The sequence below is a fragment of the Equus caballus genome, chromosome 11, assembly GCF_041296265.1.
Source record: "Equus caballus isolate H_3958 breed thoroughbred chromosome 11, TB-T2T, whole genome shotgun sequence".
NCBI classification, from domain to species: Eukaryota; Metazoa; Chordata; class Mammalia; order Perissodactyla; family Equidae; genus Equus; species Equus caballus.
In genome coordinates this window covers 2148222-2170076 of record NC_091694.1, presented here as the reverse complement: position 1 = coordinate 2170076, position 21855 = coordinate 2148222, and the positions used below count along the sequence as shown (strand labels likewise).

The 21855-nt window shown below is 49.8% G+C and overlaps 1 protein-coding gene and 1 long non-coding RNA gene across 19 annotated transcripts in view; one reads left to right on the top strand and one right to left on the bottom strand.

The window, feature by feature from the left end:
* The window catches only part of RPTOR (regulatory associated protein of MTOR complex 1), a 397394-nt gene that overhangs the window by 349087 nt on the left and 26452 nt on the right, over positions 1-21855 (top strand). For all 18 annotated transcript variants that reach the window (XR_011423116.1, XR_011423115.1, XM_001489603.6 and 15 more), the window contains 5 exons: positions 2944-3047; positions 3787-3970; positions 5715-5825; positions 17883-17988; positions 21342-21456. Coding sequence is in view for 16 of the 18 variants with exons in the window: in XM_001489603.6 (XP_001489653.1) it covers positions 2944-3047; positions 3787-3970; positions 5715-5825; positions 17883-17988; positions 21342-21456 (620 nt within the window). In the remaining 2 variants the exon portion in view is untranslated. The remainder of the gene's footprint in view (positions 1-2943; positions 3048-3786; positions 3971-5714; positions 5826-17882; positions 17989-21341; positions 21457-21855) is intronic.
* Positions 905-7693, bottom strand: LOC106782906 (uncharacterized). Its single transcript, XR_002811281.2, has 3 exons — positions 7566-7693; positions 5667-5814; positions 905-1226 (listed from the first exon to the last, which is right to left on the bottom strand). It is a non-coding gene; the product is annotated as an uncharacterized lncRNA (long non-coding RNA).

The following is a 21855-nucleotide window of genomic DNA, read 5'->3' as shown; positions in this document are numbered from 1 at the left end:
TTAGTAACCAGCAGGCAGTTCATCGTAGCCACCGCTGTTGTTTTCACTGGGTGCTACCTAGCACCCAGAGTCCAAAGGGAAAGGTCGCTTATCCAGGGAATGTAGTTTACAGAAAGATTGCTCACTAGATAAATAGAATCGTGTGCTTTTACAGGTGTCTGTTCTCAGTGATCAGGCAACCAGTGGGCTCTGCATCACGCTCAGCCCAAGGTACCTCTGGATAATCCTTTGGGGCATCATCTTCTCCCACATGAATCCAGATCCATGATATTCAGTTACCAGGGACATTTCTAAAATACCCCATTTCCCCAAAGAACCAGCAGCCAGAAGCCTATGTCAGTGTCCTACACTCTGACTAGATCCAGACCCAGTTGGGAGATCCACTGCCCAGTCACCCACGTTTCTTTCTGGAATTTTTCTCCGCATTGAATCAGACTTTCCCGTGTCCTTGTGAGGAGACGTATTCTGTTGAAGGACCAAAGAGTAAAGAAAGCTCACAGGGAGCTAGAAAAAGGGGGTCTAAATACAGCCCCGGCGCCTGTTACAGAGACATCCCATGAACTGCGCGGGGGGCGGGGGGCCGTGGCGGGGCTGATGTCTGTGCGTGCTTGAGTCCCCGCGAGCCGTTTCTAAGAGAATACGTCTGACCTGGACAGAATGCTGTTTGCCGCCCTCTGCAAAGTTGACCTGTACCTCAGCCTGAAGCCCACAGCCCACATGCAGCGAGCACACTAGTGTTTGCCAACCTTTCCTGGTGGCATGCTCGCTGTTTAAAACGGCGACTGGGACCAGTGCGGAGAGGAACCACCCTCGCCAAGGCCGCAACCAGCAGGTCTGCTGAGCTGCCTCCCTGAGTCACCTCCTGCTCACCTTCACTGGTGCAGCCACACACTGACGCCTAATCAACGCTGAGTAACAGTTTATTGAATCAATAGGAATTGTTAGGCTAGAGAAAGCTTCCTGTAGGCCTGAAACCCTGTGGTCACCAACGTGCAAGCTGCAGTCGTGGAAATCTCCTATGCCGGGGCGGGCCCCTCAGCTCTTCCAGAAGTGGTGGGACGTTAGAGCTGTGTGCCAGCAGCTGTCGGCCTGGGTCGCAGTGAGGTGGGGCTCTTCACCCTTCAGGTCACGTCGAGCCGGGGCTGCGTCACTTCCCACCCGCAGAAGAGTGAGCCGAGCAGAGTTAGTCACCCTCTGGCTGCCACTCACTTTTCACACTGCAGCTCCTGGAAGGGCAGGGGGCGGGGGGCACACAGAAGGACAAGTGAGCCCGGAGGGTCTCAGGGCGTGGGACGCTGGGGCTCCTGAGGCTGAGTCACCGCTCTGCTCAGGCACCGGCTGAACCTCTGTGCTTCATGGACATTTGAAGGATTTGTGGATTCTGCTGAAGTCTTTATTTCAACCCCAAAAGTTTCCCGTCTTCCTCATCACCTCCCACTGTTTTTCTAGAAATTTTGAGGAGGCGCATACTAAGTTTATAGTTTCTTAGCTTAACTTTGTTTTCTCTTTTGAGAGTTATTAAGGGATCATTCGGCTCTCAGGTTTTGTGAGGTGTGTGCGTATGTGTGTGTGTATGTGTGTGTAGGGTGGGCCAAATAATTTAGATACCAAAGCAAAAACATGTTCACAAACAATATGACTTTTGTAACTCAAAAAATAAAAAGTATTTTTTAAAGGCTGATTATGGTTCAGTTTTCTTGCTATTTTTATTTAAATGGAAGGGTTATCCGGGAAGCATTGATATTGTATGAATGAAGAGTTTTGTAGTTGCCTTGTTTCCTGTAATTGTCTGTCTGTTGACCAAACATCAGTACAGCATCCCTCTCTGCTGAGTGAACAATCAAAAAACGTGAGGGTCCCTCTAAGGAGCCAGTCCAGGGTTCCACTGGAATGCCACCCCACGAAGGGCGGGGCTCATCTTTCTCGCTGGGCAGCACCCCGAGCTTTGAACCAAGACTGGCACCAGCTGCCCTCAGGGAGCACTTGGTAGCCACCCTAGCCAGCCACCTGTCCTGTGTCTTCACTCAGAGGAGCTCCCCTCCCAGCGTCAGGCCCTTTCTGAGCCCCCTCACCTCAGGGACCCAGAGCCGGCAGGCCCGCCCAGCTGCCCTGTGTGCTCAGAGCAAAACGTCCACGGAAGCACTTGGCCAGTGTGGGCTTGCCCGCAGACGAGCAGCATGCACCCCGGTTTGCTTCTCAGCTCTTACTACTCCAGCAGACATCCAGCAGACATTTCCAAATCTACGTAAATCCTATTTAAAAAAGCAAAACAAAACCACTTCCCTCCTGAATGCCAGTTTCAACTGGTGCACATCCTTTTTCTGTGGTGAAATGTCAAACCCTGCAAATGTTTGTGGAAGGAAGTTTACAGAACCCACTCTTGTCTCCATCCACAAAGTGCTGCATCCGGGGAAACTGCTCTGAGCCTGCCCCGAGGTAGAAAAACAAATGCAGAGGCTGGAGCGATGCTCTCCCGCCAGTGCGGAAGCTTAGCCCGCTGGGCAAGGGAGGAGGAAGGCCGAGGATTTGCCAGGGAGGGTCTGCTCTCGGGAGAAGGAAGGTGGCGGTTGAGGGTGGAAGTGTTGTTCGTTGTCCTGAGGGAGGAGCCCCGTGGACAACTTTCTCCCCAGCTTCCCGGATCCTGACTCACGGTTCACCCTAGCATAGTTTTGTGAGGGCCTTTTAGGCAGGGCCATCCCCAGAGCCTCACTGGACCAGGTGAATAATTGCTAAAAGGCAAAAGAATATCATTTTATCTGCAGGGTGATGTCTGGGGGAAATTTCAGCTGGGATCTTCCGTTGGTGTGTGAGATTTCCTCGGCCAGAAGGCCTTTGCTGCAATTTTGAAGCCCCACGAAACAAGCACCACCCTGTGCTTCTGTCCTGTAGCCTCAGAGGTCCCACCAGCTGACCGTCCGACATCGCTTGTCTTTGCTCTTCCAGGCCACAGTGAACGCCCGGCCTCAGCGCATCCTCACCACGTCCTGTCTCACTCAGTCGGCGCCCGCCAGCCCCACCAACAAGGGCATCCACATCCACCAGGCCGGGTAAGTGGCCTGGGTCTCACCTGTGTGCAGCCTGTCCTCCGAGGTCTGTGGTGAGGTTCCCTCGGATACTCCCTGTCCCGTTCTCTGCCAGCTCTGTGCTTGCTCGCTCTCTCTTCCCCACTTTTCGTCTTCTTTTCCCTCTCCCTGCCCCCGCTCCTCTCCTCCCCCTCTGCTTCTCTCTCCCTCTCTGGTGAGCATCTTCTCTGTGTGTCTCACACACACCCCTTCATCTGTCTAATCTGAGCTCCTTCCTAGAGTTCTTTGCTGCCTTCGTCTGCACACACTCTAACGGCAGAAGTAGAACTGAGCCTGACTTCTATAGCCCCCAGAATTTTATGAGAGGGTCTGTACCCTCCCCGTCAGTAACAGCGGGGTGGAGGCAGAACGTTCCTCTTATATCAGCATCCACCTCAGGAAGTGGCGAGGCTGCGCTGAATTCAAGGAGTGCAGACATGTGCGCTGAGCCCCTCCTTGTACCCGGCTGGATCACTTAGTCCTGACCTAGCTTATCTCGCTGTGTTAGTTTTCAGTGGAAGACCATTCTTGGAACCCACAGGCAGGAGCTAGAAGGGGTTGTTAATTCTGCATCAGCAGGTGGTGTTTGGAGGACCTTCTGCACTGATGGCCTGGCCCTTGCCAGTGTCCAGGGGGCGGGCAGAGCCAGGACCACTGGCTTAGTGTTTGGTTTCAAAGTAACGGGCTCTGGGTACAAGGCAGTATTTCTTCTTCCCGGACACAGAGGCTCCCCGCCAACATCCAGCACAAGCAGCTCCAGCCTGACCAACGACGTGGCCAAGCAGCCGGTCAGCCGAGACCTGCCTCCAGGCCGGCCAGGCCCCACCGGCCCCACAGGCGTGCAGTACACACCCCACTCCCACCAGTTCCCCCGGACACGGAAGATGTTTGACAAAGGCCCGGACCAGGTACAGACACTGGACTGTTGGGTGATTTTTAATACTAATTCTGATGAATTTAGATGCCAAGAGCTCTGCTCCTCAGACGTGAGCCGAGACGTCGGAATTAGGTCATTGGCATTGCCTCGCACCTTGTGCAGGATGTGGGCGCCATCCTCCCCTCATCCCCAGGCGGTGGCTCCGGGCTTGACCCCCGTTTGACAGTCGAGTCTTTGCGAACATCAGGGGGCCGTTCCTCTTACTCCTGCAGCCTCTTGTTCTCAGTTCGCCATTCTTGGCAGCTTCCACGTAACCAAATAAGCACATGGAGCTCATTTGCTCCTTCTCTTCTTGGGTAAATAGCATTCTGCCTCCACTTGGCACGGCAGCTGCTCCACAGCAGTGTTTGTTCTGAATGGATTCTTTGCTTTTTCCGTAAACATTCAATTACGCCACCTCAGTAGGTGCGGTCTCTGCCCTTAACTAAGTTGAAGAAGAAATTTCAGGAGAGGGGCCGTTGGTGCCTTCATTTCCAGCCGCGAGGATGCGCAGTAGGGTGAGCGCGGAAGCTGGGTGTGCGCTGCCTCGTCCAGACTGTTGGCTGCTCTCTGGGCCAAGGACGCACGGTCTGGAGAGCTTGTTCAGGATGCACCAAGGGCGTCGGGCTGCCGTGGGTGCCACGGGGCAGCCAGTGTCTCAGCTCACAGGAGGCAGCAATTCTAACAGGAAGTCCACAGCAGGCTGCAGGGGGCCTTTGTAGCAGGAAGCGCATGTTGGTGATGAAAAGGCTTCCACCCATGCCACCCGGCCCCTCACCCTCCCTGGCTTTCAAGGCGCGCTCTCTCCCTGCCTCAACAGCTTGGAGCAAAAATGGCCACGAGCTCCCAGTGCGAGGGTCAGCCTCCTGGCCGGACCCTGAGATGGGGCAGCATCCCCAGAGTCCTGGTCCGGCAGAGCAGCTCGGTGGCAGCAGGCAGCCCACAGTCTCCACCAAGCGGGGGTGAGAGCCTGTCGCTGCGTCCCACCTGTGGGACTTCCCACCAGCAGGCCTTCCCGGATGATGGGGACTCCTCTCTGAAAGACGCCTTTACTCCCACCACCGACACGCACTGCAGGGACTTCTTGTGCCCGGCTGTGTGCAGTGAGGTGAGCTCCTACTCTAACAGCCCCAGCCACCATTGGTCCTGCAACAGGAATAAAACTGATGCATCGCCCTAAAAAATAGGGTCAAGTATTTTGAGTTTTAATACTTAGAAATCCCAGTTGGCCTACGTTCTGCTGCACCCTCTGTCCAGGAGCCACCTCGCACAGGGCAGGTGCAGAGTCACCAGGAGTCCCTGCCCTCCTCCGGGTACCTGTGTGGCTGGCCTTGTTGGGGCAGCAGCCCCGGGACTAGGCTGCACAGGCCTTGTGGGGATTACTGACCCGGCATCGAAGGACCTGTGCAGCCAGCTCAGGGGAGTGACAGGGACTCTGCAGCCCAAGCCACCTTAGCTGGCCCCAGGGGGACGCAGTTCCCTGGACGCAGACTTGGATGGCCCTTCCTACTGTGGGTTCCCTGGAGCCCTGTCCAGACATTCAGCATCCCTTGGTTACCAGGATGCAGAAGTAAGGGGAACCCAGAAATGTTTCCCTAGAAGCCAGACCACTGCCAGCCACTGTGCCCTTGTCTCCAGTTAAGAACTATTTCAAATGTACAAAGAATGTGGGGAATGAGGAGACTCACTGTTGTTTCTGTTCTTTTCTCCCCTCCTCCTTTCCAAATGCCTGGAAGACCACCGACGATCCGGATGATGCTGCTGGACACAAAAGTTTCATCTCGGCCACGATGCAGACGGGATTCTGTGACTGGAGCGCCCGATACTTTGCGCAGCCTGTCATGAAGGTAGCTGTGTGTCATTAGCTCTGGGGTTTAGAGCCAGAAGCCCTGGCCAAGTGCCTGCTCCTCCTGTCTCGAGCAAATACTCAGGGTCCTCCAGAGCCTCACCCTCTGGCTCCCTGCTTACTTCCCCTGGAACCCCGGCCTCGGGCCCAGGCTCTCTGTACCCCCCTGCTCCAGGCTGATGCTCTGAACCCCACTGGGTTTGTGCACTGTGAGCCTCAGCTGGCTGCTCACTGTGGCTCCCACCAACCCAGGCGGGGCCATGCAGGCCACTTGCGAAGCTGTGGCCTGAGGCAGGAGACCAGGGCTCTGTAGGGACCTGCTGTGCTGGCAGCCTGGGCTGACCCTCGGGGCTTCTGTCCCGCTGCATTTGCGGCTGTTGAAGGATGGCACCAAATTGATGTCCTGGTAGCTGGTGTTAACAGTTCAAATAAAACAGCAGAAGAAGCAGACTTCATTCACTTTCTTGTCTTCTCAAAAAAAAAAAAAAGCCTGCCTTTTCTGAGCTTGCCAGTGTACAATGTATCGCTTTGTCTTACTTGGCAAGGTCACTCCAGGCCTCCTAGCTCCTTCCTGTCCCTGGGCCTCGCGTGGGCGGCCTCGCACCCTGGGGACGATTGGACTAAGCCAGATGACTGTTTCAGAGACCCATCCTCTGGGGCTAATTCTAAAGCATTCTGGCTTATTCCAGGAGACTGCCTTTCAGGTTTAATTCAGGACGTGAAGCGTGTCCTGTCGCGGCAGATTCGTGCACACGTTCAGGGTGACAAGTTGGGACCGTGCCACTTTGTCGAGCAGAGCCTCTCCTGCCCGTCTTTCTGCAGGAACACCCCAGGGTCATTTTTAGATTTTCCTAGTCTGAAGCACATTCTCAGAAAACCTTCTTCCTCTTCCCTTTGTATAGATCATTGAAAATTGCCAATTGCAGCTTATTCTTAGTTGTTTATCAAGCTAGGCATCCTGGAATGTTCGTGAAGAGTGTTGGGCTCTTCATCATAGCTTTCTTCTGCTTCCCCATAGTCAATAAAAACACAAAATAACGGTTGTCAGTGCCTGAGGCAGGTCGTCAGCTTCTAATTTATTGAACCCCTTTGCTGAAAAGGGAGAGGAGATCTCTCTTCCGTTTTTTAACTGGACCCAACTTTTCCAGAAAGCAGTCTGGCCATCAGCATCAGACGCCTTGAACAGCCATTCCCTGTGACCCAGTAATTTGTTTGCTAAGACATTAGCAAGGAAATAATCAGTGTCATGGGTGATCTGTGTATTACTGATAACAGCAGAAACTAGGACCCACTTAAAAGTCCACAGAGGGAGAGTGGCTAAAAAATCATGAAATATTTGATATGATAGTATTGGAGTGATTAAAAAATTGAGCTTTGAAATTTATATCTTAAGAAAATGCTCAGGATAAGGTTTTTTAAAAGGAAAAAAAGCAGGCCACGAACTGGCTGCAGAACAGGCATAGATGTCAGTGCCGGGCACACGCACGTCTGGGAGTCAGAAAGGGACTGGATGGAAACTAATTCTAGTGGTGGGATCTCCGATGACGGTGGTGGCGCTGAATTTGTTTTTTTCTTATATGTTTCTATCTTTCCTTCAATTGCTGCATTAAGCATGAAGTACCTTTATAGTCAGGAAAAAAAGTCTTGAAGAAACACCCCACCACCACCACCGAGATCGTTGAGGCCTGTGGGTTAAGTTATGGTCAGCAAACCTTACTGTCCCAGACAAGCTCCTGCTTACCTTCAGGGGGCTGTCGGTGCGCTGTCCACCCGCACACTGAGGGAGGAAAGAGGAGCGAGCCCTGGAGTTTGAACCAGGAGACAGGTGGACGCTGGTGCTGTGGGTAGTGAGCCGTCCTGTAGAACTATGGTACAGGCTGCTTAAAAGTTAAATGGGGTTTAGTTTAATATTAACAGAAGTGCGCTTACCTTGATACAGTCTCCTGCTTAAGGCAAGTGAAGTCAAGCAATTTAGAACTCTAGATGGCCTGGCCTTCCCTCTTGCTGAAATGGCAGTGGCTCTAAATTATGGTAATTTCTTGCTGTGGTAATGAGCAGCTTTTCTTGAAGTCTTTGAAAAATGCCTGTTCTCAGTCATCCACATATGGTGAGAGGGAGAAGTGGCATTGCTCTTAAACTTAAAAATGAACTCGATTTCCCCCCAAGGATTGGCCTTCCGGCCCTCAGCACGCTGTGCCTAGACCGCTGTTAAAGTGAGCGAGCCTCTCTGGGGACATGTCAGCTGCTTGCAGGAGGAAGTTCCCAAGGCACACGGCGTGTCAGGCGAGCGTCGGGGTTTCATCAGGGGCCTCTCCATCTATCTCAGTTTTACTCATGTGCAGATGCAAAGGCAGATCTGCGGTGGCTAATGCTGCACCTCCCTCTTTTCAGCACCAGCAGCAAATCCATCTGCCTTTGTGTTCTTCTGTTTGTATACCCGGAGTATGTCTGGGAATTCCCGCCAGGGAGGGTCCTGTGTGTCGCCAACGTGCAGAAGACAGGCTGTCAGCCAGTGGTCTGGCCTGATACATCGGTGTGGGTCCAAGATGTGGACACCGCAGTGAGATTAGGGAAGGAAGGGCCCAGGGAGGGTGTCCTCCCACCCCTTAGCCCACGGGAGCAGTTAGGAAATATCAAATGAGTGAACAATGGTTTCCTCAGACCCCGCCACGTTTGTGAAAACAAACTGTCCTTCGGTGGCAGCTTTAAATGGCGAGCTCTAGGTTACAACTGACAATGAGCTCTGTTATGATCTTCTTTGTCTGCAGTTCCTGACAGCAACTAATATGTTGGGTGGTTGAAGGACTTGAAGTGATTTTCCTTTTACGTTAATTAGAGACCTTTTCTAAACTTGAGAAGAGAAGGAGGACATGTTTTATCTCATTGTTATTTTAAAATTTTCTCCTACCTTTTCCAGGTGATATTCACAAGGGTTTTTTTTATTAATTTAATTAGTCATCTAATGACTTGTTTGTGCAATAAAGTGCATTAGGAACTTTTTTAATTAGCCTACTTCACGTGTAAAGTAAAAATGGCCCAAGGGTAGGATTATACCTCAAAAAGGACAGAAGAACCCCAAACCCTGAACTGCTTCAAAGGTAAGTATAAAAAATTAAGATATTTACCAGGTAACAAAATTATACCCAGTTTTACAGTCACGTGCAACTAATGGTTAGTAAAATTGAGTACCTAAAAACGGGATTATGATGGCAGTGTTTGCTAGCTTTTTTATCAGTTCAGTCGGATTTCTTACAAGTCTGCATGACTGAAAAGAACTATCTTCTGGATGTGGTCCTCCTTTGATTGATGAAACAACCTTCTCTCTTCCCTGTGTTGGTTGCAGACCTCACATCTACTTTAGAAAGAATATTAAAAATGGTCTGTCATGTGCTTTAAAAAAAAAGATATATTGAAATTTATTCTGATTACAAAAGTAATACCATTTTTTTTTCCACTCTCAGTTTGGCAGATTTCAGAGATTGATTTTATCCAGAGATTGGCTTACCAGGGTGTGAGGAGATGCTCTTGGTGGGAGGTACAATACAAGCCTGGTGTAGCACAATTCAGCAGTAGCTATCAAAATTACAAATGGGTATGCCCTGGAAGCCAACAACCCTACTCTGAGAAGTAGGTCCTAAAACCGCCACTGTACTTGCATGTGTAGTAATATATGGCCAAACATGCTCATTACGTTATTTGCAGTAGCAAAAAGTTGACAACAGAAAAAAAGAATATTAATGAGGAGGAGACTGAATTAAAAATGCTGCTTCCGTGCAGTAGAATTCTGCACAGCCGTTAAAGCTGGCAAGTTCTGTCTCTGTGAGGATTTGGTTGATATCCTTGATACAGAGGGCAAATCATCAAACGGTCCAAAATGCTTTCACAAATGCTGTGGTTCTATAGATCTGAATAAGCCTCGGAAGAAGGCCAGGAGGTTACGCGTCAAGCTATTCAAATACTACAGTTAACTTCTAGAAGGTGGGATTGAAATTAGGGACAGGGACTGTCCTTTTTACGCTGCATACTTCTGGGTTGTTTGAATTTTTTAGAAAGAACGACTATTAGTTTTGTGATTTAGAACAGATTAAAATATGATGTTTAATTACAAAAAGAGCTTTCATCTTAAGATATCACCTTAATCATCAGATAGATAAGATAATCATCTTAAGATATCACATGCAGAGTGCATATCAGTTTCTTTGTACACGACCCTTAAAGCTAAGCGACGATTTACATTGAACAAAGAGCATGGGTCTTCTTGTGCCCTGACTCACACTTAGAAGAGTGTGTGAATGTGCTCTGCACTTTATGAAATCTGCACATCTATGAAACTATTCTTTAAAGTGCACTAAGCTATTTTTTAAAGACTCATAAAATAAAATAATACAAAATAAAATTGAAATCACCCATAGCATACACACTCACTCACACACACACAGTTTTCTCCCCACCTTTGAGATTATTCTACCTATATAGCTTTGTATCCTGCTTTTTTCATTTATATTATTACGAACATTGAACATTTTCTCATATCATCATATATTTTTCCACAAAAAATGACTTTTTCTGCTTTTTCCGATGATAAATGATGCTGTATGTGACATTCTTGCACCTAAACATCCAGACAGACAGCCTGAGATTTTTGCTTGGTCTGGATGCTGATACACTACATCCAGCCAGTGCCATACTATCTCCAATCTCTAAAGTGGATGCTTCCAGTCCTTTCCTGGAAAGGTCAGGAGGAAATCAGACAGACAGGTGGACTGCCCCCAGGGATCCCCGATGGCACGAGCATTTGGGTTTGGACGAAAGCTGCCTGGAGTACGTGGTTAGGTGGAAGGGGAGATTTCCCAGCGTTCTCTAACCTGCTCCTGCTGAGCCACGCCAGGCGGACTGCGTGCGCACCTGCTGGGCACCTGGGAGCCGCTTCCTCCCACTCTGCCTGACGTGCCGGCCGTGGCAGCGGCCCTCCTTTATCTTATAAATCATTGCTGAATTGTAAACAATCAGGGACTGAGGGATCGTTGAGTGAATCAGCTATGTTCTTTCTTTAAAACAAACATTCTTTAAACAAAACAGTGTTGAAAGATATTAAAGAAGACCTAGATAAATGGGAAGGAATCACGTGTTCGTGATCAGATTTAATATTAACATGGCAGTACTCCCCAAAGAGAGCTACGATTCAGCACAATCCCTGTGAAAATCCCAGCTGAGTTTTTTGCAGAAATTGACAAGCTGAGACTAAAATTCAGATGGAAATGCGAGGGACCCAGAATAGCACAAAAGAAAAAAAATGTTGTAGGGACCAGCCCAGTGGCACACCAGTTAAGTGCCCACGTTCTGCTTCTCGGCGGCCCGGGGTTCGCCGGTTCAGATCCTGCGTACAGACATGGTACCACTTGGCAAAAGCCATGCTGTGGTAGGCGTCCCACGTATAAAGTAGAGGAAGATGGACATGGATCATAGCTCAGGGCCAGTCTTCCTCAACAAAAAGAGGAGGATTGGCAGTAGTTAGCTCAGGGCTAATCTTCCTCAAAAAAAAAAAGTAAAAAGAAAATAAATGTTGTAAAAGACAAAACACAGTGACTCACACTTTCCTATTTCAAACCTTACTGCATAGTTACGCTAATCGAGACAGAGTAGTGCTCGCATAAGGAGAGACTTGTAGGTGAATGGACTAGAATGAGAGTCCAGAAATACACCCTGACATCACTCCTGTACCCATAAGCTCAGCTACTTTGATGAAATAGATAAATTCCTTGAAAGACAAACTACCAAAACTCACTCGCTATGAAATAGAGAACCTGGGTAGTCCTGTGTCCGTGAGAGGAAATGAGTCTGTAGTTAGAAACCTTCCAACAAAGAAAAGACAGCTCCAGACCCCAAACATTTCACTGGCAAATTCTACCAAACCTTTAAGGAAGAAATGATACCAGTTATGCACAATGTTATGGAAAATAAAAGAGGAGTGAATACTTCCCAAGTCATTGTGTGAAGGCAGCATTATTCTGATACCAAAACCAACCAAAGACATTACAAGAATAAAGAAACTACAGACCACCATCCTCCATGAGCATGGACCCGAAATCCTCAACATAACATCAACAACTCAAACGCAGCAATATATAAAATGGATTATACACTGGTGACCTAGTGGATTCTATCCCAAGAATGCAAAGTTGATTCAACATTTTTTAATTAATCATGTAATTGAGTGTATCAACAGACCAAAGAAAAGCCCCAGGATCATCTCAATAGCTGCAGAAAAAGGATTTGACAGAATTCAACAGGCGTTCGTGATAGAAACTCTCAGCAACTAGGAAGAGAAGGAGACTTCCTAACCCTTTCACGGGGCACCTACAAAACCCTAGAGTTGACGTCCTTCTCGTTGGTAGAAGACTGAACGTTTTTCTCCAGAGTCAGGAATGAAGCAAGGACATCTGATTTCACCACTGCTGTTCACCCTCCTACGGAGGCCCTAGACAGTGCAGTGTGGCAAGAGAAGGAGATAAAAGCATGCCAATGGAAAGGACGAAATAAAACCCTCCATTCACAGGCAACATTATTGTGTTTGTAGGAAATCCCAAATAACAGCAAAATGCTACTAGAATAAGTGACTTTAGTGAGATTGCAGGATACAGGGTCAGTATTACAAAAATCAATTGTATTTTATATGAAAAATTGGAAATTGAAATTAAACATCAGTATCATTTACAGTAGCACCAAAAAAAACATGAAATACTTAGCTATAAATCTTAAAAAAAAAAAAAAAGTGCAAGATCCAAATGCTGAAAAATGCACATGCCAAGGGAAGGAATCAGAGACCTAAATCAGTGAAGGCCGTCTTCCTGGGGTGAGAACTCAGCAACGCCACAGTGCCAGCTCTCCCTCAGCTGATGTGTGTGGACCAACGCAATCTCAATCAAAATCCCAATAGGTTTTTTTTTTTAATTGACAAGCCCATTCTAAAGTTTATAGGAAAAAGCAAAGAAACTAAAATAACCAAAACACTTTTGAAATAGAACAAAGCTGGAGGCCTTGCACTGTCTGATTTCAAGACTCAATATAAAGTTAAAGTAATCAAGATGTGTGGAATTGGCAAGAGGAGAGACGCATAGATCAATGAACAGGATAGAGTCCACAAATGGATCCCCATTTGTTCGTACAATTGATTCTCAACAAAAGTGCAGAGACGGTTCAGTGGAGAAAAGATGGTCTTCTCAACAAGAGGTGCTGCAGCAATTGGACATCCATTTGCCCCCCAAAAAAACCCTCAGCCCATCCCTCACACCTTGTACAATAACCAACTCAAAGTGAATCACAACCCTAAGTGTGTGACCTGAGCCATGAAGCTTCTACAGGAAAATCCTTCCGACCTTGGGCTCGGCAGTGGTTTCTTTAATGAGACACGAAAAGCACAAGCCATACAAGAAAAAATGTTAAATTGGACTCCATCAAAATTGATAACTGCTGTTTAAATGACACTGTTAAGAACATGAAAACGCAAGCCACAGACTGAAAAAAAAAATTGTAAAACACATACCTGATAAAAATCTTGTATCCAGCATACGTAAAGAGCTCTCAAAAGTCCATAATAAGGAAACACACAACCCAATTAAAAACAATGGGCAGAAGATTTGCACAGACACTTCCCCAAAAAGATGTACAGATGGCAAACACATACATGGAAAGATGTGTAACGTTAAGGCAGTCAGCCGTTAGGAAAGTGAGAATTTCCACAATGAGATACCACCACACGTTGGTATGGTGGTAAAACTAGAATGGCTAGTGTTTAAGTTCATCAATTCCAAGTGCTGACAGAGGGTGGAGAGCAGCTGAAACTCCCATACTTTGCTAGTGCAAAGACAAAATATTACAGACGCTGAAAACATTTGGCTGTTTCTTAGAAAATTAAACACACTTACTACTGTACAACCCAGCAAACCTCTTCCTAGATATTCTCCCAGGAGAAATGAAGCCTTAGGTTCATTAAAAAAACCTGTGTATAAATCTTTACAGTGGCTTTATTCATGATCACCAAAAACAAGAAACAACCCAAATATCCTTCTTCTGGTGAATAAACTAAGATAGAACCATATAATGAAATACTAGTCATGAAACAAAATTTGTGTAAGTAAACTGAAATACACACAACACCGATTAATCTCAAGTGCGCCACGCTCAGTGAAAGCAGCTGGACTCAAAAGGCCACATACTGTGCAATCCGTTTATATAATATCCTGGAAAAAGCAGAACAAAATTATGGGACAGAAAACAGACGATTGGGTGCTGGGCCCGGGGCGGGGGGAGGGCTGACTATAGAGGGGCACATAACAATTTTGGGGGAAGCTGTTCTCTGTCTCAGTTGTGGTATTACAAGACCATAAGCACTTGTCAGAACTCAGAACTGTGCCCCAAAAGGGTGACATTTACTGCATGTGAGTTATTTCTATGTCAACCTGATACTTAACAAGAAGTGTAGTCAGATGATGAAAATACCCATATTTGGGTATCACTATATATAGTGAACTCTGATCTTCACTTTGGGGCTTTTTACCCATCAGTGGCCTACACTGTTGTCACTTGAAGGGCAGCCCTTAGGTGTCCCGCACAGAGGAGGCCTGGCTGCATGGGGTCAGCCCCGTGTCGCTGGCACTTGTCTCCCAGCATATGCTCCTCTCTCTGTTTGTGGAGAGAGGCCTTCAGTGTTTGTGGGGTGTTGTTGAACAGAGGGAAAAATAAGAAAAAGTGTTCAGGTGAAGAGCAAGCCCAGAGGCACGTTTATTCTCCCTTTGTGTCATCAGAACATGCTTTGTTTCTGGGTAGAAGCTGACGAGGCTTGGCTCTGGGAATTTAGCATCGATTGGTGAGCCCTTTCTGCGGGTTCCTCTCCCCTTTTCCCTTCAGGTCTTTTCCAATCTTGATACCCATGTACCTGTTTTGAATTTTATCCTGGGCACCTTGAAACTCTTTAAATTCAGAGGTGTTGAAAGTAAAACTAAGCCCTGTGATTCACCAATTCATCGTGTGAGGATTTGCTGTGTGTGGAAAAACCCCAGATTGCTGCTCTCTGTCAGGCTCCTGGGGACCCTCTCATCTTCCTTTGTTCCTGCGCCGCAAGTTGCCCCAGTGACAGGCAAGGAGCTGAGGGAGATGCGCCTCATCAGCTTTAGGCCGCCACCTCTCTGTGGGAGGCTTCAGAATCGTAATTGGTTTCTGTCTGAGTAGGAGCCAGGAGGTGTGGAAGCGGCAGCAAGTCATGATCCTCGTCATGTAACACTCCCCCCCCACGCCCACATCCCTCTAGCTCTGTGTAGAGGAAAGCACAGCAGAAGCTGGGTCTGGGCTTTTGTTTACTCAGAAGCTGTTATTCAGCTTCAGAGAAATAGGTGGAGAGGAGGAGACAGCGGAACGGATGACGAAGACGACAGCTGAATGGGAAATGACCTATCGAGTGGCTCCTTTTGGTCCCTCCATCCTGAGTGGCAGTTGTCACATCCCAGTGGTCCGATGCCTGCTGGTGCTTCACAGCATCCTCTCTTCTCTCTCTTCCTACTCCTTGTCTCTCTCCGTCCGCCCACCATCAGCTCCGCCTCTCACGCTGGACCTGCTGCCCTCTATTACTGCTTGCGTTCATCCCAGTGGTTCTTAGCGGATAGTCCCGGTCCAGAGCCATGCTCCAGTTCAGTTCTGAAAGTCCTCTTGTGAGCACAGTGGGCCTGTAAGGAAGGTTCAGTGGGTGCCCAAGGTGCTGCTCCCCTGGGAGTGCCATGCTCTGCTTCTTAGGACTTGGCACAGGAGAAGTGACAGCCCCTGGCTGTGAGGTACAGGTCCTGTGGTCCGTCTGAGATGCCCAAGCTGCTTCCACCATCAGGGCTGCCTGTATGCCCTGCCCCGCCACACACACTCTTCCCCCGTCCTCGCAGTCATTGCCTGTTTCCTTTGGAGCCTCGCAAGTCTGCCCCCACCTTCCGACTCTTCACTGGCAGGCGTGGGTGCTCAGGCCCCGGGCCACGGCAAGTGTGGTCCAAGAACTCAGTGCCAGTGCTGTCCCTCCCCCTCGGAGCTTTTCAGACCTCTTCCTGTCACTTTCTCCCCCAGAACTCAGAGTCGCACTGAAGCGCAGCATCAGTCCTGCACGTGCTCTGCGTCTCTTACCCGGGGTTTCCTTTTCTTACTGCTCTGCGTTCCTGGCCGTGTATGGTTTCTCTTCTAATCAGCTCTGGATTGTCATAAAATGAAACCAACTGTTAAAAACCACAGTCTGACCCATCTACCACTGTGAGGTTATTTCTAAACCACTGACTGTTCTGTGGAAGGACTGGACACCATTTCTTCTTGTTGGCTGTTGTTTGGATGTCCTTGTTGTTTTAGCGGGTGTGGGTTTTGTGATTTATAAAAAAAAAAGTTGCATAGTGATAAAAAGCTGGAAAACAGGGACCTCCAGGTCCCCCACGAGTAGGCACCAGGAGTGACGTTTGCGGTTGTTTGTTTTTGTTTTGTAGTCAAAGATAACATAAAGCGTTCAAGGAAGAGACACAGAAATGTTCTGTGACCATTTTCACGTAATAACCACCTAAAAGGTGACCTAAACTCCTCTCCGTGTGGAAATTCCCTCCTCTCGGCCACGTGCCGGTGACCACGTGCATGTTCTTCATCCCCGTGCTTCTCTAGCGGAGAAAACAACGCTTAAAAGACTGTGTAGGGTCCCTCTCTCCCTGAGCGGTGGTCTCTGGCTGAGAGATGGCAGCTTACGGCAAGCTGCACTGTCTCAACTCTCAACCAAGAAGAAGTAGGGTTTTTTCTAGTTTAGTTCACTTCTTTTGTATTTTCAGACTTTACAGCTCTGAGTTTCAAGTAAGGAATCAGAGTCAGCCAAATTTACTTGATGACAAGTATGATTAAGGAAATACATCTTTATTACACAAACAAGTGATTATACGTCTGAATTTTATACATCTGAATAAAGTAGACTTAAATCCTAGTTTATTATTTGCTAACTGTAGACCTCTCCTAGACATTGGCTTTGCACACCCGTATGTAGCCCAACCCGCGTGCACACACACAAGCCAGGAAGCAAAAAAGACCTTGCTGAAGGAATAGAGAAAGGGGACGTCACCTGACATTCTAGCATCCACATATTTCTAGGGGAGATAGGCTCGGTCTCTCTGAGGCTGTGGCTGATCAGGAAGGGCAGCAGAGTTCCCAGGAGATGGTTTGAAGCTAACCAGATTTGCAGCTCAGCTCTTTCCTAACTCTCCAGCCCCGTGGAGTGCCAGGCAGCAGCTCCCAAGAAGGACCCAGCACCCTCTCGGGCCCAGCCTGCCGCTCGCACAGCCACAGGGCAGCCCTGCTCTGCTTGTTCACCTCTGTCACTTCTCATGAGCTCGTTTGTCCTCTAACTAGATGCCCCAGTGCTCTTTGGCATCAGAGAAAGAAAAAGTGCAGGAGTCTCTGAACACGCCCCATCTTTTTCTAGTTTTACGTTTTAAATCTGTGAAGGGTCGGCTCAGCCCGGTGTCCGGCACAGCACTGGCCGTGTGTCCTCTCCTGCAGAAAACATGCCTGGGTCCTTATCCCTGAACCTCGCCTCTCAAAAGCACCTCGTCTGCTTTGAAAGCAGCCACCCTCTTGCTCCTCGCCGGAACTCAGTGGCAGCCTTCAGCTTCCACGGTCGAGCTCTGAAGAGCAGGACAGCACATGGCCCTGGGAGGTCTGAGCTGTTTCCTAAGTCTGCTCTGCATCAGCCTCAAGTAGGGCCAGCCAACCCTCCGCTGGGTCTTGGTTCTCACAGCTGCCAACCCCCAGGGGCCAGCAGAGGGAGAGCAGCCAGGTGCTCCCTGGAAAGCCTGGCCGGGCCGGGGTTCGGGGTGGGGGGGGTGTGCTGTGGGAACTCGGTCACCAGTGCTCTGCTCTGTACTTGTCAGTGGGGCATTAGGCACTCTGGCCAGACCAGAGCACCCAGATTCTTCAACATTTGGGGAAGAGGAGCCTTTTTATCTGGAGAATAATTATTTTTTAGTTGCTGAACTTAATTTGGTGTTTTTTATTGTTGAAGATCCCAGAAGAGCATGACCTGGAGAGTCAAATCCGCAAGGAGCGGGAATGGCGATTTCTACGCAACACCCGCGTCAGAAAGCAGGCGCAGCAGGTCATCCAGAAGGGTAAGCGGCATCCACAGCTGTCCCCACGACTCATCATGATCGAGGGGGACCTCTGCAAGCCCTCTGTGACCAGGCCACTCCCCACCACCGCCCACACCCAGGGACTGAACAGTGTCCCTCCCTGTGCAGATGAGGAGATGGAGGCTGGTGTGGATACAGTCTTTCCTCAAGGTCATCAGAGGAGGGGGAGCCGGTGTGGGGGGTGTGGAGACCAGGGCCTGGGGAGCGCCCGCCTGACCTGTGGGAGCCCACCCGCCTCAGGGAAGGCCTGGTCTAGGGGCAGGAGTCGCCCAGGCCTCTGCGTCTTTGCTCTCAGGGGAGATTCGGAAGCCCTCTGGGATTATTGCCCAGGGGAAGCTCCCGTCTGGCTGGCTGCCTGCCTGGTGGCCTCTCACACAAGCATAGCTTCAGCATTCTGACATTTCCAGAGAGGAAGGAGCAAGCCCTCTGCAGGCCCTGGAAGTCTGCGATAGAGTGGGCCCTGTGCCCTTCCCCTGGGGACAGAAGACAAAATACAAGGCCCTGGTTGTGTTCAGATGGCCCCCAGCTGGCCTCGAAATAATCGCTTTCTCTGTCACCCACAGCTGTATTTCAGTGACACTTTCACCAAACCTTTTACCAAATTTGCCAATAGATGCCAAAAGTTCCCCGTTTTGCGTGCCCCTCAGCCTCACCCTGGGCAAAGTGGCGATGAGCAGTCTAGGGCACAAGGTGTGTCCCCCAGGTGCTGAGGCAGGGAGGGGAGAGGGCGGCGTGGGCCTCTGTCGTGTGGTCAGGACAGGGACGAGAGCACCAGGCAGCCTCGCCTCAGCAACACCAAACGGTCTCTCCTCTCCCTCTCTAGGAGGGTGGGTCCACCATGAAGACCTGGCTCCCGCCCCTGGGAGTTGACCCAATCCCACATTTTGAGTGTGCAAAGTGGGATGGTCTCATGTCTGTGACTGAGCGGCCAGTGCTGCCTTAATCACAGAGCCAGCTGTGGGCAGTGGACCTGACACTGCCCGGGTGCCCACACGGAGTGGATAATCAGGCTCTTAACTATTCTGTTGGTTTGCTGTTTTGACCTTGCCTCTCTGTCCTGTAAAATTCCAAAGATGATTACAGGTTACTTTTTAAAGTTGGGGGTGAGGACCCATGAGACTGTCCTTCCCACCGAAGCAGAAGGGCCCACTGAAAACAGCAGGGGCATCGGGGGGGTCTCATCCTGAGTAAGCCTGCCAAGGCCCGGCACACTCCTTTGCCCCCCTGAGCGCCACAGATGACTATTTACTTCCAGAAGCCAGTGACATTTCTGAAGCACTTCCACGCACAGCCTCACTTGCGTTCAGAGCCCTCCCTGTAAAGTGCCCTGGGGTCATGTTTCATTAATGCACATAGTCACTTCGGCTGAAAAGTCATCTTGGTTGTTTATAACTCTTTGTGCCTCCACGAGGGAGCTGTCGGGAGCTAGATTTAAAGCCCTCCAGCGTTTGGGATTCAGCGTCTGCTGCCCCAGCCGTTCCCACTCAAACAAGTGCAGCCAGGGCGGGCGGCGCTCTGAAGCTCTCTGCAGGGGAGAGACGGGGACAGCAGGACAAGTTGGTTTCCCTGTACCCATGAGAGGCCTGGCAGCCAAGTCCGCCCTCCATGGGGAGACGTCTGAAGGGAAACTGGACCGGACGCTGAAGGCCAGACTCTGGGCTTTCCTTTCCGGTCAGCATTGAGCAGGAAGCGAAATTAGCCCAGGGCATTCAAGAAACAACTGGATTTTGTAGACAAAAACAAAAGAATGTCTTTGTAAACCAGAGTCAGGGGTTCTCTTTTCTGGTCCTTATGGAAAAAAAGAGCGAGATCTGCTTGTCAAAAGCACCCTTAGAAGAGCTGCTGAACTGCTGGGAACGTTAGCAAATGAGATTGCACAGTGCAAAATCAGTGTAAACGGATTTAGCAATGAGAGAAACGGAGCGTTAATGAACCACACCCTCTGCAAGCTACCTGCCATGCTCAGAAGCTGGATGCAGTGTGAAGTTTTATTTTTTGAGAGTCAGCTGTGTGCTGGGAAAGATGTAACAATGAGAAGGGGGCAAGTCATGCCTGTAGGCTGAGCAGTTACCAGACGAGTAAGCATGGGCCAGGAGACAGGAGCTGGGGAAGTGAATGTCAGTTTTCTTAGTCCCTGACCCCCTGCAGCCACCCAGCCCATGAGTCAGGACCTCAGCCACCAGCATGCACCCATGTTTGCATATATGCAGAACACATTCTCTGACTTAAGAATCTGGGTGTTCCCTTTGTCTTACTGGTGGAAGTGATGCCTGCTATCTTGGTTTCCTCCAAAGACACCTGTAACCACGAGTGAAGGCCTCTAGGGGAACACAGTGCTGCCACCACAGTTGAAGCCTCTGGGGCCTGTTGGCCTGTTGGTTTAACCTCATCCTTATCATCAAGGGGTTTTCAGGGTTTGCTATTTTTAACAAGGGGCGGAGCTGGAGGACTGAAATTATCAGCGATGAGCACCCCACCCTGCTCGGCCCCCGGCACAGTGATGAGTGGAAGCTTTTCTCTGCCTCACGCGTTTGTGGCCGAGGAGGAGTTTGCAATCTCTGAACGCTCTCCTGGGTTCCCCGGGGGCCTGGCCAAGAGCATTGGGGAGGGTGCTCACTCTCACCCTCTGCGGCCGTGCAAGGAAGGGACTCATACACCTGGCTGCTGTGAATCAGCCCTGTATTAGTCACCAGCAGTGTCTGAACCCATCATGACGTCTTTGCGTCCTCAGCCTCTCTTCTCCTAAACCAGATTATTTCGGAGCCCTGAGGGGTTTATTTCCTGGTGCTGGTACTTGGGGGCCTGGTGAATAACCCTGCACTCCCCCGACCTCCTCTGTGCAGTCTGTGATTATCTGCCCTTCAGTGTCATTATCTGTGACTGTGTCATTATCACCTTTCTAGACCGAAGGACCCGCCTGAACTGCGACTGGATTGCAGACAGTGATGGCTGTACCCATGTTTCAACTTGGGGTCTGAGTTACAAGTCACAGCCTTACGGAGCTTTCTTCTGAAATATTCAGCGCTTTCCTCGTAAAATCATAACCAGATTGCACTAATCTGAATAGTGCTGATGTGCTGTCACAATGTACGAGTTCACACTCATTGACTGAAAACTTGCAGAGCACCCAGCTGGCGCCGGGAGCTGTGGGGAGTCCACGCAAAGGCAGGGCCTTGCGGCCAGGGAGCCAGGGCCCCCCCTCTGATCTCTGCTTTCTTTCCATTTCCTCTCCAGGCTCTCGAACACGAGGTATAGGTGTCCGCCTTGGTAGAACATGTCATCATCAATATTTATTGTAAATTAAGACCCATCGTCGTGTGTTCCTTTGGCAGGTATCACGAGACTGGATGACCAGATATTTCTGAACAGGAACCCTGGCGTCCCCTCCGTGGTCAAGTTTCACCCCTTTACACCATGTGTGGCCGTAGCTGACAAAGACAGCATCTGGTACGCGTGGCGCTTGTCAGGATTTGCATCTCAGCCGGTTAACAGTCAGCCTTCCTCCCCACAGTGTAGACAGGACACCTTCTTCACCTTCGGGCACAGTACTCACCCCGGAGGCCCTTTGGGCTGTTGCAGGTGGAAGGGGCTCCAGGAACGTCCCTCCGCCCTCGCCTCATGTGGCCGCACCCCTCCCCTGGTACTGCACTCTTGCCTGTTGCTGAAGGCAGTCCAGAGCCCTGGCCATGGGCTAAGGACAGGGCGGTGACACATGGGGCATGACAGGAGCTTCTGATATTAAGACTACGCCGTTCCCGTGTAGCATGAAAGGCAGAGCATGCGTGGGCTCATTGAGACCACATTGTGACAGAGACACATGTGACAGGCTTGCTCTTGCTGCCTCTG